The sequence below is a fragment of the Sebastes fasciatus genome, chromosome 2, assembly GCF_043250625.1.
Source record: "Sebastes fasciatus isolate fSebFas1 chromosome 2, fSebFas1.pri, whole genome shotgun sequence".
Taxonomy (NCBI): domain Eukaryota; kingdom Metazoa; phylum Chordata; class Actinopteri; order Perciformes; family Sebastidae; genus Sebastes; species Sebastes fasciatus.
Window position 1 is genome coordinate 37,693,999 of NC_133796.1, and position 17,138 is coordinate 37,711,136.

At 39.6% G+C, this 17,138-nt stretch overlaps 2 protein-coding genes across 2 annotated transcripts; both read left to right on the plus strand.

Annotated features, from left to right (window-relative positions):
- Positions 1-2,198: 2,198 nt before the first annotated feature.
- On the plus strand, positions 2,199-3,859 carry LOC141761777 (guanylyl cyclase-activating protein 2-like). The gene is made up of 4 exons (XM_074625392.1): positions 2,199-2,399; positions 2,551-2,700; positions 3,495-3,606; positions 3,717-3,859. The coding sequence occupies exons 1-4, from the start codon at positions 2,199-2,201 to the stop codon at positions 3,857-3,859; spliced, it is 606 nt and encodes a 201-aa protein (XP_074481493.1).
- Positions 3,860-6,349: 2,490 nt separating this feature from the next.
- Positions 6,350-15,322, plus strand: LOC141760043 (malignant fibrous histiocytoma-amplified sequence 1). Its single transcript, XM_074622686.1, has 10 exons — positions 6,350-6,459; positions 8,424-9,288; positions 10,127-10,424; positions 10,699-10,885; positions 10,962-11,155; positions 11,376-11,875; positions 12,988-13,145; positions 13,226-13,400; positions 15,021-15,088; positions 15,184-15,322. The coding sequence occupies exons 1-10, from the start codon at positions 6,444-6,446 to the stop codon at positions 15,225-15,227; spliced, it is 2,505 nt and encodes an 834-aa protein (XP_074478787.1). The 5' UTR covers positions 6,350-6,443; the 3' UTR covers positions 15,228-15,322.
- The last annotated feature ends 1,816 nt before the right edge of the window (positions 15,323-17,138 follow it).

A 17,138-nucleotide genomic window follows, 5' to 3' on the forward strand; every position in this document is an offset into this window, starting at 1 on the left:
TTAAAGTCCATGCAGTAAAGTAATATTGTTTTACCTGATTGCTTTATTGTTTTTAAAAGCAGTTTTTTAAAACCTACCAATTCAAATTCAATAAAAACATTTTAAAAAAGCATAAGTCATTATCATGTCCTGTTTCCCAGTTATAAAAATGTGTGCTGGTATATATCTATATATATTTTTTCTTTTTTTTTTTTTACATTTATCTGAAATGCATGCTTAACTCTTTGTTAAGCCTCAGATACACTTCCTGCGTTCCGCATCCACAGACTTGTAGTACCAGTGTGGACAGTTCCACTCATACAGTACTACAAATGAGGGTCCGCGTCGGTCTGGCATTCCACACATGCATGCAAATTTCATGATCCACACTCCATTTCATCAGTTGGTAGCAGTAATGTACCATAATGTTGTTTCCCTGGAGTTTAACGCCATTTGGCGTATTCCTTTAAAGGCTAATTATATAAATGTGGGTAACACAACCTCTCTTCAAAACAAGCTTCTTCTTGGCTAACCAGCAAGAGGTGTAAGAGTGTGGAACAAAAGCATCCTTTCTAGGAAAAATGACGTCAATTTTGCCATACATGTGTATTGGGCTTTCAATTTCAGACATCTACAAATACATTTTTGGTATCCAGAATGAATATAAAAACTCCCATTTCAGATATCTACTATCTAATTCTACAATTGTTACTAACTGAATTGAGCCATTTGGACATATTGATATCTTTGTTGATATCCTGAACAGATAACTGCAATACATTTGTGGATATCTGAAATTGCATTTTTACTAGTCATAAGACTAGTTATGGATATCCGTAATTACATTTTACTAGTCACAATATATTTTGGATATTCAAAATTACATTATGGGTATCTGGAATGTTTTTTTTGAAATTTTGGATATCTGAGATTAAAGTTTTGACTAGTAACAATTGGATTATAGATATCTGAAATGGGAGTTTTTCTGGTAAGAATTAATTTTCAGATCTCTAGAATGTTTATTTCTGGACTTGTGGACATGCGGACTCGTGGACACGCGGGCGACACGCAGACACAGAAAGTATGAATTTGCCTTTAGAGGTGTTTTACGTCCTGTTCCCATCTAGAATCACATGAGCTACAGAGACCATACTGAACCTGCTGCAGTCAGTGGTGCAGCCCCCTCCTCCCTGTCACTCAGACCCATAAACCCCTGGGATTTACTCACGTAGTTATTTTAGCTCTACAGGTTTACCTCAGGTTCACCAGTCATACTGCAGATTAGTAACACTCACTGACGCAAAACTGAAGATGGAAAAAAAAAGTGGTCAACATTTTACAGCGCACACTAATACAGCCTGTGATTTACAGTGTAATTTTGTTGTTTCAAACAGTTACCGTTAAATACATAATATAAAGTGTTGACTCTTCCTTTTTTACGCTTTAATTACACAGTAAAAAAACAAATTAGTTGTACATAAACATAGTTTCTAGGAGACAGGGTTGCAACGAGTGATTAGTCTTTCACAGAAAACATGTTGACACATCCCGGCAGGGAAAGTATAGGTTTAAATAGTAAAACTAATGATGGCTGAATTCCGTTTAGCTGAATCCCCTTAAGCAGAAACACAAACAAACAAACAAACAGAGTAGTTAAGGTCAAGCACTTAATAAAGCATGACGTTACTATAGCAAGACCTCATCCACAAAGACTTAGTGTTTGACAAAATAGAGGAAAGATGATTACAGATTTTTAACAAGTGAAATAAATCAACAGCCACTAGACTAATAACCCGACAACAGCTGCAGAACAATTTAATACACCAATATTACATTTTCATATATCCACACACAAGAAAATCACCTCTAGTCACTATTATGAGTAATCATTTTAGTAAGTAATAGCGTGAGAGTACCTGTGACCCTGGGTCGCTACAGGTTCAAAATGGGATCAGGCGTGTGGATTACTGCTTTAAACTCAGCTTGTCAAAGACTTTGGCTAAAAATAAGCCTTTTGGTTGGGGTCAAGCATCACATGAATCAGTTATTACCCTCCACTCAGCTCTAGACCCCTGAGCTGTTGAAGAGACCGTCAACAGCGAGCCATGAAGTGGACACTGAACTAGTCGTTGCAGGCAGGTTTAGGGATATGGCTTTACTAAACCATCTGCATTTATTTATTTATTTATAATACAAAATAATAATGTATTAGATTTAGCATGGGTCAAAATCAGCAAGTACAGGCACAGGACGAAGAACTGGAGTTGAATAACATCCAGGACCTCTACAGGTCATTCATCATGGAGTGCCCGAGCGGATCTTTGTACCTGCACGAGTTCAAGATGATGTTTGGAGTACATAATGGCACACCTGAATCCCAGTACATGGACAGCATCTTCCGAGCATTCGACATGAATCATGTGAGTTGAAAAAGCTGCTTTGAAGTAAAATGTTTCAGTCTTCAAATGAAAGTCCAAGCAATATATATGTCTTTGTAATTATAAGCACAAATCCCTTCTCTTAATCTGTCCAAGCATACATTCCATGTCATTTTTTCCCCCCTGTTTTCAGGACAACACAATGGATTTTATAGAGTATGTGGCGGCGCTTAATCTTGTCCTGCGTGGAAAACTTGAAGATAAGCTGCGGTGGTCTTTCAAAGTGTTTGACAGCGATGAAAACGGTCGACTAGACAGAAATGAACTACGGAAGATTGTTAAGGTAAAAAAGTGTTGATATCATCAGATCACATTTTGTTAAAACAAGTGTTTGCCACTGAGGTATAACCTCAGTTCTCATGTGATTTTCAGAAGACCATCTTTTGTTTTTAATTATGTTTTTAAGCAGCAAATCCAGAAGTAATATTATGTATTGTGTTAAATGTGAAACTGTTTGTATAGACATAGTTGTAGTTGGTTATCATAATCATAATAATGTCCTTACTTTTAAGGACTTATATGAAAACAGTATTTTTCACCAACTTCAGCAATGAGTGTGCAAACCAAACTTGCATACTGACAGAGTCTAGCAGCTCTGTGAGGTTGTACTTAGGCAGTGGTGGCTTAGCTAAATGCTAACGTCAGCATGCTTACATGTTCAATGACAATGCTAACGTGCTGATATTTAACAGGTATAATGTTTACCATGATTGCCATCTTAGTTTAGCGTGTTAGCATGCTAACAATTACTAATGAGCACTAAATAGCACATGAGTAGAGCTGAGGCTGATGGGAATGATATTAGTTTTGCAGGTATTTGGTCATAAACCAAAGTATTGGACAAATTTAGCTATTGATGGCGCAAGATGAAATGTTGAGTGATTGCCTAAGTTATAACAATTGATCCTTTTGGGATCATGAATGTGTGAACATTTATGGTAATCCATCCAATAGATATTTCAGTCTGGAGTCTGGGCCAAAGTGGTGGACCAACCAACCAACCACCAGCATGGCTAAAAAAACACACAATCTGTTGAGATGATGGGAAGGTGACTAATTGCTGGAATTTTCTTTCAGATAATCTATAGGATAAAGAAAGGCTCTGTGTCAGATGAAACAGGAAAACAGAACCTCACTGCTGAGGAGGTGTGTGAGCGCATCTTTCAGGAGGTCGATGTAAACAGTGATGGTAGGTTGAAAGCAAACCAACAAAATCCTCAAACAAAATCCCTCAAAAATTTAGGCAATCGACATTTAGCCGTGAATAATTCCTTCAAATGTACTGTGCTTGTGGTGCAGGTCAGATTACGCTGGATGAGTTCGTCGAGGGGGCTCAGAGGAGTCCGTGGCTGCAGAACTTCCTGCGGCTTGATGTCAATCCATGCGGATGGGTCCAGAGGTACTTGTGTGACAGGAAACTCATGAGTGCCAAAGATTCCTGAAGGACTTAAATATCTTCAGATGATCCTGCCAAATGGAAAGGAACTGCATTGTGGACATACAGGAAAATCATAAAAACTTCCACCAGCAGTGTATGAGAAGACTCATGCCTTCTCTGTGCAGTAACCAACATTGAGTTGACTCTTAAAACACTGTAAGAGAGAGAGCGAACAGGGACGGTTGTATCTGACAGAGCTAAAGGGGGACATGTGCCTCGGTATCGGATGCTGAGGGGCGGGACAAAGCGGTGGTATTGGCTGGGGGTTACACCCCCCACGTGGTGCCGAGAAGAGTCCCGGACACTGCAAAATAATAAGAAAAGAGAAAATACAGGCAGATACAGACACCACCACAGACGTCCAGTGGGTCATAAGTGATGCATGAGAGGAATTATTTTTGTATCGTCTATATATTGTTTTTTTTAGGGATATTCTTGCATATTATACCTTTAATATGATATGTGATTTTAGCCGAAATTAGACATTATGTAGAATATCACTTACTTTGTGGCCTGATATTGCTCTGAGTGTTTGTTCATAAATGATCTTATGAGTCGTTTTAAAATATATGTTTGTATTTTTTAAATAAATACTCAATGGAACTGGTTATTTGTAGCATACGATGTGGTATGGAATTTTCCTAAGGCTACATTGGAAATGAAGAACCCTCATATGGAAACATGATTTACAGAAGCAGCTGGTTGAAAGGGGCACTACGGCAATTTAGAACTGCACTTCCAATTTGGGAGGCTTGCAAGAGAGCGATTTCAAAGAAGGTCAAAATTGATAGAGCAGAGACATCCTTCATTTTAGTCCCTGGAATGAGTCAAGCTTCAAAACCATTCAATCCCATACTTCCCATAATGCAACTCCATAGAGGCCTTTGTTATACCCTTCCTGACTGGTAAATTTTAAATTCCACACCCTGTTAATAAGTTGAAGTCTTCAAGCTTAAGCCCAGGTCACCCTGATGACATCATCAAAGTAATTTCCTCAGACTTCACATCATAAATGGTCTGAATTAATTTTTTCTGCTTTATTCTGCTAATTATGACAATATATATCCAAATAATTAGTGATATTAAAAGCTGCAATGTGTAGGACTTACAATTTCTTGCTTTGGCACCATCTGGTGGTAGTACTAAGAATGACACTGTGACATGCTGAGGGAGTGAAGGACTGCCGCATATGTGTCAGTTCTTACAAACAATAAGTTGTTATCTCAACATTCAATTAAAAAATCAAAATGACAAAAATGATTTGATAAGAATGCTTAATAATTTTGTTAAGCTTGAAGAACATTACAATATGTGTTTAGATACAGGAAGTTTGGTAGAAAGCAATGCATCATTCAGATACTGAAAATAATTATCGCCACATGATTACATTTTTACTGTAGTTAGAATTTAGGAGATGTAACGAAAGTAAAGCACGGGGGAAATCACTTTAGGAAGGGATCTCTTTGCAGCCAGTATTGACAGGAGGAATGATTACAGCAACTAATAACCCATTCAATGTACATATGGGCATGTAAGTACTGTCTTAAGATACACTTGAAAAATGTGAACCTACCTTTTTAAGTTTAGACAGCAGATCTCATCACAAATACTGGGTTCACTGCAGCCAAATAAGATAAAGTGTAAAATCAGAAGTGATCTAGGGTCTTGTCACCATGTGTCCTCTCATTCTTCAGATCATTCAGGCCTCCATTACCTATTGACCAATGGCTGAGCATATTGCATTATCATTATGTGGTATCATAATATGCTGAGACATTGGGGATTTTGACTAAAATCAATCCAGACTTGGTGTTCACAGACCAGACTCAATCGAGTCTTAAGAATAAGCTTATTGATGAATTGATTTTCATACTACATACCATTAATAAATGATTTGTTGTAAAGGAGCTAAAACTTGCAAACACATTGGTTCTATGTTCCATAAAGAACTTCTACAAAACGTGAAGTTGTTCCATCTAGTGGCTCAATACATTAATCTTTTGTTGTCCTTTTTTTCACCTTTTGTTTTACTGTTGTTGCATTTATGTCTAACTACATAAGCTAGACTTGTGCTGATAATTATTATTATCATTATTTCATTATTGTCTATCTATTTCTGACAACCTCACCTTTCCAGCTGAATGAGCCTTCTTCAAACCCTGGACCATTTGCTGTGGAGCAACAGTGCCGACCATTGGCCACCAAAATGCCATGCGACTGTTCATTCCTGTACTTTTTTTTTCAATTGATGCTTTATCATTGATAACTTAACATAAAGTGCTACTCTTAAAACTATTAAAGGTTTACACACTGTATATACCACAAATGCTGTAACAACAAAACCACAATTCTGATTTATCCACATGTTGGCATTGGTCTTGTTATGTACTGGAGCAAACTGTTAAATCTTTAAAATGGGAAGTAATGAAAGTTTTTGTATTTCACTTCCCTATCACTGTGGTGGGAGGTGGTGGTTTGCGTCACTTGTGAGCTAAGCAGCTGACCTCTTTTTCACTCTCAACCCGCTTCCTGAGAACTCACTCAACAAGAAAACTGCGCCACACATATGAAGAAAATATTCAAAGAAGATGGACTCTCGATGTGGTAAGCAACCTAACATGTACTTTAAATGTTGTTAGAGGTTTGTAATTATTGTTAGGAATGTTGACATATCTGTCTGTGCACCATGTTATACTGAGAGATCTCTTAATTGTTCCATAATGCATACATCATCATGCTTGAGGTAAAGTATTTCCAGTGAGGTATTATGCCTTGAAAAATGTGATTTTTTACCATGAGAACAATATTAAAGAAGAATTACGATCAACATCGGAGTCTCAATAAATCTGTGCAGAGTTTTAGTGTAGAGTTCAACTTCTGGTGAACTTTAACAAACCACTGACATTTGAGGGAACAAAGAGTCCAAGCTATATTATTAGCTCTGTCACACCATTCAATATCATAAAATCCTGCTGTGGTTTAGTGTATGAATACGTAGCCGCTTTACGACAGTGTAACTTGATGCAGAAGTAGAATGTGGAAGTAGAACGAACTGTGAATAAATCAACCAGTTAGCGACCAAGAGGAAATCCTTACCAAAAAGATGTTTATTCAAGTGTGCTATTAGTATACTTCTTTTAAACTTAAAATAAGACAGTATACTTTCAGTTTACTTTTTGATGTACTTATCAGAGATATACTTAACAAAAGTATACAAAAGTATATTTGGCTCATACTGACAAGTATACAGAAAAGTCCAAGTGTACTTGGCTTATACTGACAAGTATACAGAAAAGTCTAAGTATATTTATACTGACAAGCATACATAAAAGTCTAAGTATACTTGGCTCATACTGACAAGTATACAGAAAGAGACCAAGTATACTTATACTGACAAGTATACAGAAAAGTCTAAGTATATTTATACTGACAAGTATACAGAAAAGTCTAAGTATACTTATACTGACAAGTATACAGAAAAGTCTAAGTATACTTGGCTTATAGGCCTACTTGTACTTAATCATTTGATTGAGATATACTTAATAAAAGTATAATGACGTATTCTTGCCTCACAGGCCTACAGAAAGGCATACTTGGCTTGTAGTTGTGCTTACTTTTTGATAGAGTAGCCTATTAAAGGGTGTAAGCATTCACTACGTCACCAAGGTTTCAGCACCAACTTTTTTTAAGAGAACATGCAAGGGAATTTTGCTGTGTCAGTTTCTGGTATGACCGATCACAAACTCATCAACACATCAAGGGATATTCCAAAAAACATATTATCTGGATAACTTTTCTCAGAAAAACCACGAGACCCCTTAAACCTGGAGCATGTTCTGATGTAGAAATAGCTGTTCCTAGTTTTATTTGCGAGATACACTTTCCCAGACAACTTGGTAAACCTGCATTTTGAAACAGTGTCCATATCTTGCATACTGTTAGTGATTGAAAGTAACTAAGTACATCAACTCAAGTCCTGTAGGCCTACATTGAAACTAAAAGTACAATTTTGAGGTACCAGTTCTTTACGTGGGTATTTCCATTTTCTGCTATTTTATACTTCTACTCCACTATATATTGTAATTTTTTTTTACTTCACTACATTTATTTGAGAACGTTAATTACTTCCAGACTCAGATCAATAAATAACTATGATATTGTAACACATTCTCACACCCAACTCGTCAAATACGGCAGCTTGTCAGTTTTGTGCTTGTCAGGGATGGCGTGTCAGTTTCTGATCGTTACATGCATAGCCTTTTTTCAAAATAAACTTCTGTGTTCAGATTTTATTGTATCAATGAGACTTTATTGACTCCCAGGGGGAAGTTCACAAGCTACCAAGTATTATATCAATTATAATCCATTAATATAATATACACACATTCTGCATAATGAGTACATTTATTTTTGGTATTTTAAGTATATTTTGGTGTTAATACTGTTGTACTTTTACTTAAGTCAAATTTTAAATGCAGGACTTTTACTTGTAACAGAGTATTTGTACACTGTGGTATTACTACTTTTACTTAAGTAAATCACTGTAAACCTACTCATTCATAACACAGGAATCAGTTGGGAGGAATTGGACCTGTCAGGACAGAAACTGAAGTCCCTTCCTCAGGCTCTTCAAACGCATGCTAGCAGCGTGGATCTGCAGAGGAACAAACTGAAACGGGTCACCGGCATCTCCAGATTCACCCACCTGACGGAACTTAATCTCTCCAGGAACAAGATCATGGAGTTTTCTCCAGAAATGCACAACCTGCACAAACTAGAGATACTCTACATGAACCAGAACAACATCAGAGCCATTCCAGAGGGAATCTTCCCACATCTTAGGAGGTTAAAGTTCCTAAAACTCAGCACTAATCGCTTGGCCAAGCTTCCTCCAGATATAAACCAATGCACCAGTATCACACACCTGGACCTTTCCAAGAACTGCCTGCAAAACATCGAACCACTAGTTGGTCTCCCAAAACTGAAGGAGCTTTTGGTTGAGAGGAACCAACTTACCGAGCTCCCGTCCAAGCTCTTCCAGAACGGTAGCTGTGAGCTGACCGTGTGCAAGGCCATGGGCAACCCACTTAGGTGCCCTCCAGAGGAGGTCTGTGCTGGAGGAGTCATGGACATCCAGAGCTACTTCCGTCAAATGGAGGAGAACCCAAACACACGCAGTGGGTGGACAGTCAAGACCATGTTCCTGGGCTCCTCCATGGCAGGGAAGTCCACACTCTGCCGCAGCCTGAGGGAAGGAAAGCCCGTGGCGGTGGCAGTGGAGGACCGGACTGAGGGAATCGAGATCAGTCAACTGTATGCGCAGGAAGTCCGTTTCCTTTTCTGGGACTTTGCAGGGCAAGAGGAGTATTACCTGACACACCATGTCTTCATCACACCACGGGCCCTTGTTATCCTTACTTTTGATTTAGCCAGGTGAGCAAATCTAACTATTTTGATTACTCATCTTTTATGCAGCCTGTTCGAACGAAAAGTCGTGGAAATGCCAGGATAATGCGCAAAGCGTTTAGCGTGCGATAAGTATGTCTTTCTTGATTTCCGCATGTCATTTGTACACCATGTATCCTGTACTGATTGAAATATAAATGCATCTGAGTATAAATTGTACTGTAAGAATGAGTGATGTAGTATAAAAAGCAAGAAAGACTACTTATGGTGGTTGGGTGGGGCGGTTGATGGGTGCAACAAACACCAGACTTTTAACCAGGAAACCCCGTGTTCGAGACCGTTGTTGACCGCTGGCTTTTTTAGTAAGTTACTTTAGTGACGAATGTCACGTGTATTTTATTGATGTTTGTGACATGTTTTCCCTAGCTGTGTTAAGTTGTGTCTGTATGTGTTTTACTTAGTTAACCCTAACCCTAACCCTTTAAAACCCAACCATGACATTTTCCCCTACCCTAACTAAGTGTTTTTCTTGCCTGAACCTATTTGCAGACGTTTGCGCGGGGAACAAATGACACGCAAAGCGGCTAAAATGCGTACTCATGACACAATAAATGTCTGTGTAACATTGTGGTGTTTATACGCCTTCCCGTGAGACCAGGTTGCTTTTAAGACAGTGATTCCCAGTCCCAGCCATGTTAGCGGCATGGCTCTGGGTTTGGCAATGTTGGTTTGTTGGTCAGTCCACCTCTTTGGTCCACACTAAAATATCTCAACAATCACAATCACTATCTCACTTGTTTATCTTTTCAGGTTGTAGAGGTTGTGAGCCCATATTGAAATTATTTGATTGTGGTTTTTCAATCAGCTACAGCATTGTAGACCCACATTCTTTCAAAGACCAACTGTGGTTCTGGATAAACAACATACAGCTGCGTGTGCCAGACTCAGTGGTCCTGCTGGTGGGAACACACTGCGACCAGTGCAGAGACCAGGAGGAGGTGATGGAGAAGAAGGAAGACATTGAGGAGAAGGTAGAAATTATGTTGGCAAAGAGGAAGACGGTTTTAAAACACCTGAAGAAAAATCTGGAAGAAAACATGGATGTCTCTCTCTTTACGGACCAGCTAGATGAGCTGGATTGCCTTTTGGAATACAATTTGAAGGTACTGATTAACTGAGGTCTTATTTTTGTTTGCTTTGTCATTATTTTTTTCTCTATCAGACTTGCCTCTAAAAAAATGTTTGAAAAAAATTCTATGTAGGTGTGTATTGAAAACGTTTTTTGGTAGTTTTGTAAGTAGAGAAACTTTCTCCTGCACTAACATTTATGTTTTTCAAATAATTTCAAGAAAAGCACTATGAGACTCCCTTAGTAGATGAATTGTGACACTGTATAGGTTTTCTTGCCTTCACAGCTGCCCTTAAACTTCCTTTTAGGTTCTGGATCTTGTAACCCTTGACTGCACAAGGGCTGAGGATATTGCAAAACTCAGAAGTCACATTTTGACGTGCATTCAATCAGAGAGTGTGTTTCTGTGCTCTGAGAGCATCTTACCAAAAAGCTATGAAGCGGTGGAGCAAGCCATTCATACACTTGTGGCACAAGAAGAAATTCCCCAACATGGTAAGTCAATTTTGAACTCCCAAGGGCGATATGCTTTATTTACAGTAAAGAAACTTCTTATTGATTGATTTTTCAGGTATCATTCTACTTGAAGAACTGGGTGATTTAATTCTAAACCATGTTGAAATGAGCAGAGAGAGTCTCCACTCCATCTTGCGATTCCTCTTGAGATATCTGCATCGGATTGGGGTGATCGTTTGGTACGAAGACATCAGTGTACTCAGTGACAGAGTTTTTATTCAGCCTTCCTTCCTCATCTCAATGTTCAAGGTCAGCACCGGCTTTCCGTTTCATTAGATAAATATACCCATATAATTTCAGATCCCAAATATACACTACAATGTTTTAACAACCCTTTAACTCAAAAAAGTCAAACCATCTTGGTAATCCATCATGTGTAAACTCTTTTTATCCCTTTACCTACAGTAAGTATATTTACATGGTTCACAAACCATATTTTCACTCTCCTTGCCTCTTTCCGTGAATGCAGACTATCGTGCGACATGACCTGGTGCAGCAGCTGGAGGGGGTCTCCAGAGACCTTCTCATGCAGGAGGGGGCTCTGGTGAAACAGAAGTTCACCTGGGTGGATGACTTGAGGTGCAGAGGCACCCTACACAATGCGGCCATGCGCATCTTGATGCGCCGAGAGTTAGAGAAACTGGATGTGGATGACGACGACTTGGTCGGAGAGGTGGTGGGGACCAAAAGGGAGGAAGGCATAATACTCACCCTACTGCAGCATTTTGAGGTCTGCCTCCCCGCTTTTGTCGGGAACTACCTGAACCCCCAAGCACCAGAGTTCGTCCCTGGCGGAAAGCAGTGGGAGTCTGCCGGGGAGGCCAAGAGAGATCCAGATGGAGCCTGTCTCTTCCCCATCTACCTGAAGGACGACCTCGTAGTCTGCCACAAGTGGGGTGAGGACAAGCAAGATGACCTCAGTGTCCACGTGTACTTCCTTCCTGAGATTCCTCATGGCTTCTTCCACAGGTAGCAGAGCTTTCTTTCTTTTCATCATTTGACATTGTGTATGTTTGTGTACATTCTGTGTTTCTCACCAAAATGTATTGTATATCCTTGAGGCCTAACACATGCTGAAGAAGGGATGTCCCAATCAAGTTTTTATGGCCCCGCACCTGATCCTAGTCCTTTGATATTGGGTATCTGTTGATACAGAGCTGATCCAATACTTATATTTACGCAAATGTTGATTAAATATGTGTCTGACGCGTTGAAATAACAGCTGCAGCCTATTTTATCTGACACATCCCATTTTTTTCTTCTTGATCCAAATACTGAATGTCCTGAACTGGGAGAATGTGACTCTTGGAATTGACATGACGTGACTTACAGCTGAACTTTAGTTCAGACTTTTGTAAAGGAACAATAGCCCAGTCGCCAGGAAAACAGTTTGGTATTGTACGTTTCTGCAAACCACCAACCGATATGTTGAATGTGGACGTTTTTTTTTTTTTTATATGGGCATTTTTACTTTCGGTCAGAGCCAGAGCAGTTTTACAACAAGCGACGTGCAGAGCATGTGATGTAATATATGGAGCGACCGTTGTTGAAAGTTACATGGTGTAATAACGAGTATAAAGAGCGAGAAAGTCCTTTAAGGGTGGGACAAGTGGTGGATGAGCCAAACAAACACAGGACTTTCACCAAGGATTCTATTGATTGTGTCCCGTATGAAACCAAAAATAAACATTGAGTTTACAATTATTCCGTGATGTTGTTGTACTTGTTACGTAAGGAAGTCCACTAAAGATTGCTATTTATTTACGGTAGTTACAGTTGTTACACAACGTTGTTTCGTTATGACTTTAACTAAGTAGTTTTGCTGTCTGAATCTAACCAATCATTTCACAACGTTAACCACGTGGCATTATGTGTTTCTGCAAGCATGATACGAGCTGATATGAAATGTGTTTATGGAATATACTTTGGTTGAAACGTCGTCATTCAACATATCCCATGGTTGGCAAATGGCATAAATGTACAATACAAACAAACAATTTAAATTTTGCTTATTTTTTTCAATACTTTTGTCACCAATAAACTTCCATACACTGCCTGTATCTATTGTATGTACCCATCAGAGTGATCATCAAGACGTGCTCCCTGTACCCGGCTCACTGGGTGGGGAGAGAACAGTGTCTTCTCTGCTGTGGAAACAGACTGGCTCTGGTGAGACAGAAGAATGAAGATGAAGATCCGTTCATAGAGATACGCTGCAGGAGACCAGAGAAGGATGAGGGTAAAAAATCTACGATCACTCTTTCATAATAAAGAGTCCAAATGCTCTGCACAGCACAGAATGCTGTTTTCTCTCCTCAGAGTTTCGTCAGTTGTGGGATCTGATCTTGGCGGTGATGTCCAAGTTGTTTGTGCTGTCCAGGCAGTGGCCAGGACTGACTCAGCAGGTGCACACACCCTGTCCAGAGAGAGGCTGTCCACACTACTTCACCTGGAGGGACTGGCAGGAGCTCCACAACGCTGACTTCTACAACATGTAAGTGTTCCTCAGGTAGGGTAAGCTACAGTATGCCCGTTTCCCTGGTACTCTTTCAAAAACCCAGAACATTATTTAGAACAGTATCTTTGGCCATACCACCCAACATGTTCTCATCCCAACTCGTCACATACTGACGCTTTGTCAGACCCCTCTGCGTCACTTTACGGTCGCAGTAAACACATGCTTAATGTTGTGAATTTAACAAAAACACTTGCTTAGCCACTATAGTTAGGTTTAGGCAAAACAACATGGTTGGGCTTAAAACTACTATGTTTTACAGTGAAAATGTGACTGGACGTTGTGAACACGGGACACAAACAAACAGCTGAATGTAAAGTGAAAGTGGAACGTAAGTCACGGGACACGAACAGCGGTCTCCTGCATGAAGGCCTTGTGTTGTTGGACCCATTCACCTCCCCTACCGCCCTGTGTGTCTCTTTCTCTTTTTAAACTACATTACCACTGTGTGTTTACTGTTGCCGCGGATGGGTATACATGGTAGTTAATGGAAAGCTCGGTTCGTCTCCTACCGCCGTAAAAGGCACCCTTTCGCGTGTCGAACGCCAATGGTTGTGACAAAGCGTCGGTATTTGATGCCCTGGGAATAAGAATGGGCTGTTTGTACCCATTTACAGAGTATCAGTGATATCAGTGAGGTGAGGTGCCTGCACAGAGCCCAAAGGATATTTAAAGACAATAACCACCCCAGAAAAAGCCTGTTCACCCTGCTGCTGCCGCCTGGCACAGATACAGAAGTATCCGCTGTCGTACCACGAGACAACAGAGCAGCTTCTTCATCTACTTATCCTCTATACTCCACCATAAAAAATTTTTTTTTTTTTTTTTTTTTCTTGTATAGCATGTAGGGACTACAAGTTGCATTTCGTTTTGCATTGCTGGGTTGTAGAATGACAATAAATGAACATTGAACCTTTAAAATTAAACGTGACACATCAACATGCTTATTTTGTATCACACAAGAAAAAATATGAACATGTTTATTCTGTATGGGAATAGAAAATAACAATAAGTATAGATAAATGTGCTTGATAATTTTGTTGATGCACTGACGTCAGTTCTGGCTTCGATCTTTAGATAAAGAGGAGTCACAACCAGGTCGGTTGAAAATGTTTTTGATTGTGAAGAGAATGCAATGTTTTTGATCCAGATGGCATTCTGGATTATACCTTCAAAACTGGGTTTTTGAAAGATGGCAAGAATATATATCTTAGAAAAGTGAAGGCTTAGCTCTGTGACTTGAATGTAATGATAATAGATAAGAGGCAGAAACTAGAGCTTTTCAAAAAAAGTTTCCAAAAGGGATACATTTTAAAATGCTGAAAAGATATCCAAGGTTTTGTGAAAAACTTTTTATGACAATTGTCAAGTATATTTCCATCTATTTCCATTCAGTCAGACACCAAATGTTGACTCTATCATGCCCTTCTGTTTCCGTTGTCAGCAATACAAATAGGATTTGGTTAAAGGCTTCAATGCTAACTGTTGAGAATTTACTGTTTGTTAGCTGCTGACAGGTAGCATTTATGACTCAGGTTGACTTGTGTCTCAAGCAAAGGCAACATGGTCCCACCTTTCATACTTTATCTGTTTTAATAGTGTGAAGGAGGAGAAACTAGTTTGCCAGGGAGGCCACACACGACGGACGGAGCTGATTTTTCCAAGAGGTAAAGAAATATCTGCGTCAATATGTGAGGTTAAGGCGAAAGTTTTATTTCGAATTAATTGACAATGTGTTCTCACGTCAATTCCCATGTTGCAGTGAGGCGTTTGATGACACAGCCCAACGAAGATGACTCCAAATGAGAAACGTCACGTGACCACATAATTCTGCAATGGCAACAACTATGACAGACTTAATTTTGTCATTCTTGTGAAAATAAATAAATATGTTAAAAGTTTATGTGGCAGCTTGATTTTTTGTCGTGTAGTCGATTTGGTGTTGCAGAAAATGCTGCTTGTATTTCATTGCACCACTGATATGATTATCATAAAAACGTGTTGTAACAGATGTCAAGAATTCACAACATCCTGGGATGCCAGATATTCTTTTATCATCGGCTCAGCGAATCCCAGGTGTCCTGTACCCGTTTTGTCTTAACGTTGCTTTCAAATGCTGTCAAAAATATCCCTATTACATGTTGACTACGTGTCAACTCATCAACTGATGGAGACGTCACTTCTGAGGCCAGGATGTCACCTTACCCAAAAATATGTTTCCTTCATTTCTTCTTCTTTGCTTCTCTTCCTTGTACCTTAGGGAGGGGGGGGGGGATAAGTAAGAGAAATGAGGAAACATTTAAAGGAACAGTGTGTAGCATTAAGGGGGATCTATTGTGCAGAAATGGAATATAATATTAATAAGTATGTTTTCTTTAATGTATAATCACCTGAAAATAAGAATTGTTGTGCTTTCGTTACCTACCTCTCTGCCATGTTTCTACAGTAGCCCAGAACGGACAAACCAAACTTCTCCCGCCCTCTCTCGCTTCTCTCTCTTGCTTCACCACTCACTTCCCATGTACACACACATTCTGCCCTCTGGCTCTGCTCCAGATGGCTCTAGAGATGGGCATTCGCGTTTTACAACATGCTTGACCCACTGTAGAGGCTTCAGTTGGTTGTAATCTCCTCACCTCGCCGCTAGATACCGCCAGATCCCACTCACTGGACCTTTAAGGTAATTTGCATGCAGGGGTACTGAATCAACCGGCAGATCAAATAAGCCAAGGAGTTGTGTTGCAGAATTGCAAAGATTACACTAGGCTCATAGGAGATGAACTGCATCTCGCCTGGAAAGTAGATGAGATCAGGCGGCAGCAGCAGGGGGCGGAGACAAAAAGCCGCAGTCAAGTCGGACAGTTTCCAGCCGTTTCCAGCAGACTTCAAAGAATTTACAGGAAGTCACAGGAATAGTTACATCCTGTTAGATCTGATCTGTAGACTCCTTGTAGTTTGCAGACCACGTTGTGATTTATTTATATTTGTTTGTAAATATATGTGGAAATGTACGTGTATCTGGCATTGTATTCTATCCTTTATTATTTGTATGTCCGCCTCAAAATGCACTTTGTAATGTGCATATTATTATTATTATTATTATCAACCACACAAGATATGTTTGTTAACAGGTGAAACCTTCATTGCACAACATGAGACTTAATATCCTACAATCTAGCGTTAAATATTATAATTACACAGAAGGTTCGGACTTTATACAACATGTGGTGTTTGCTGTCAAAACTAACATAATGCCCTGGGTCTTGCAGTCCGTGGAGAGCATCTGTGGCGCCAGACTCCAAAAATTGTGGCCGGCTCGATCTCGTGAGGTTATCGTTGGCCACGTGTACATGATGTCAGAGCAAGTCGGGATCAAGTCGGACAAAAATCGAACCGTCATGCATTGCGCGGTGATCGCTGGCGATCGATTCTGTGCAGGCCTGGCTCATCTGGAACGGGCCTTGTGATTGGCCGGAGTGACAGAAAAAATTACAATTTGGGAAGAAATTTGTGTCTTATGTCTTTTACTGTGAAAAACATTTCAGTGGTGGGCCTGAAGGAAACAGTGACAGGGTGAGTAGCAGTACTGCATTTGTAGCAGTTACAATAGGATTTACGTTTTCTTTAAAATGTGAATGTAAGTGAATGAGCTCAGATGCCTGAACAATCAATTTATAGGGAGGGAAAATGTAGGTATGTGATGCTTTGCTGTTGTTT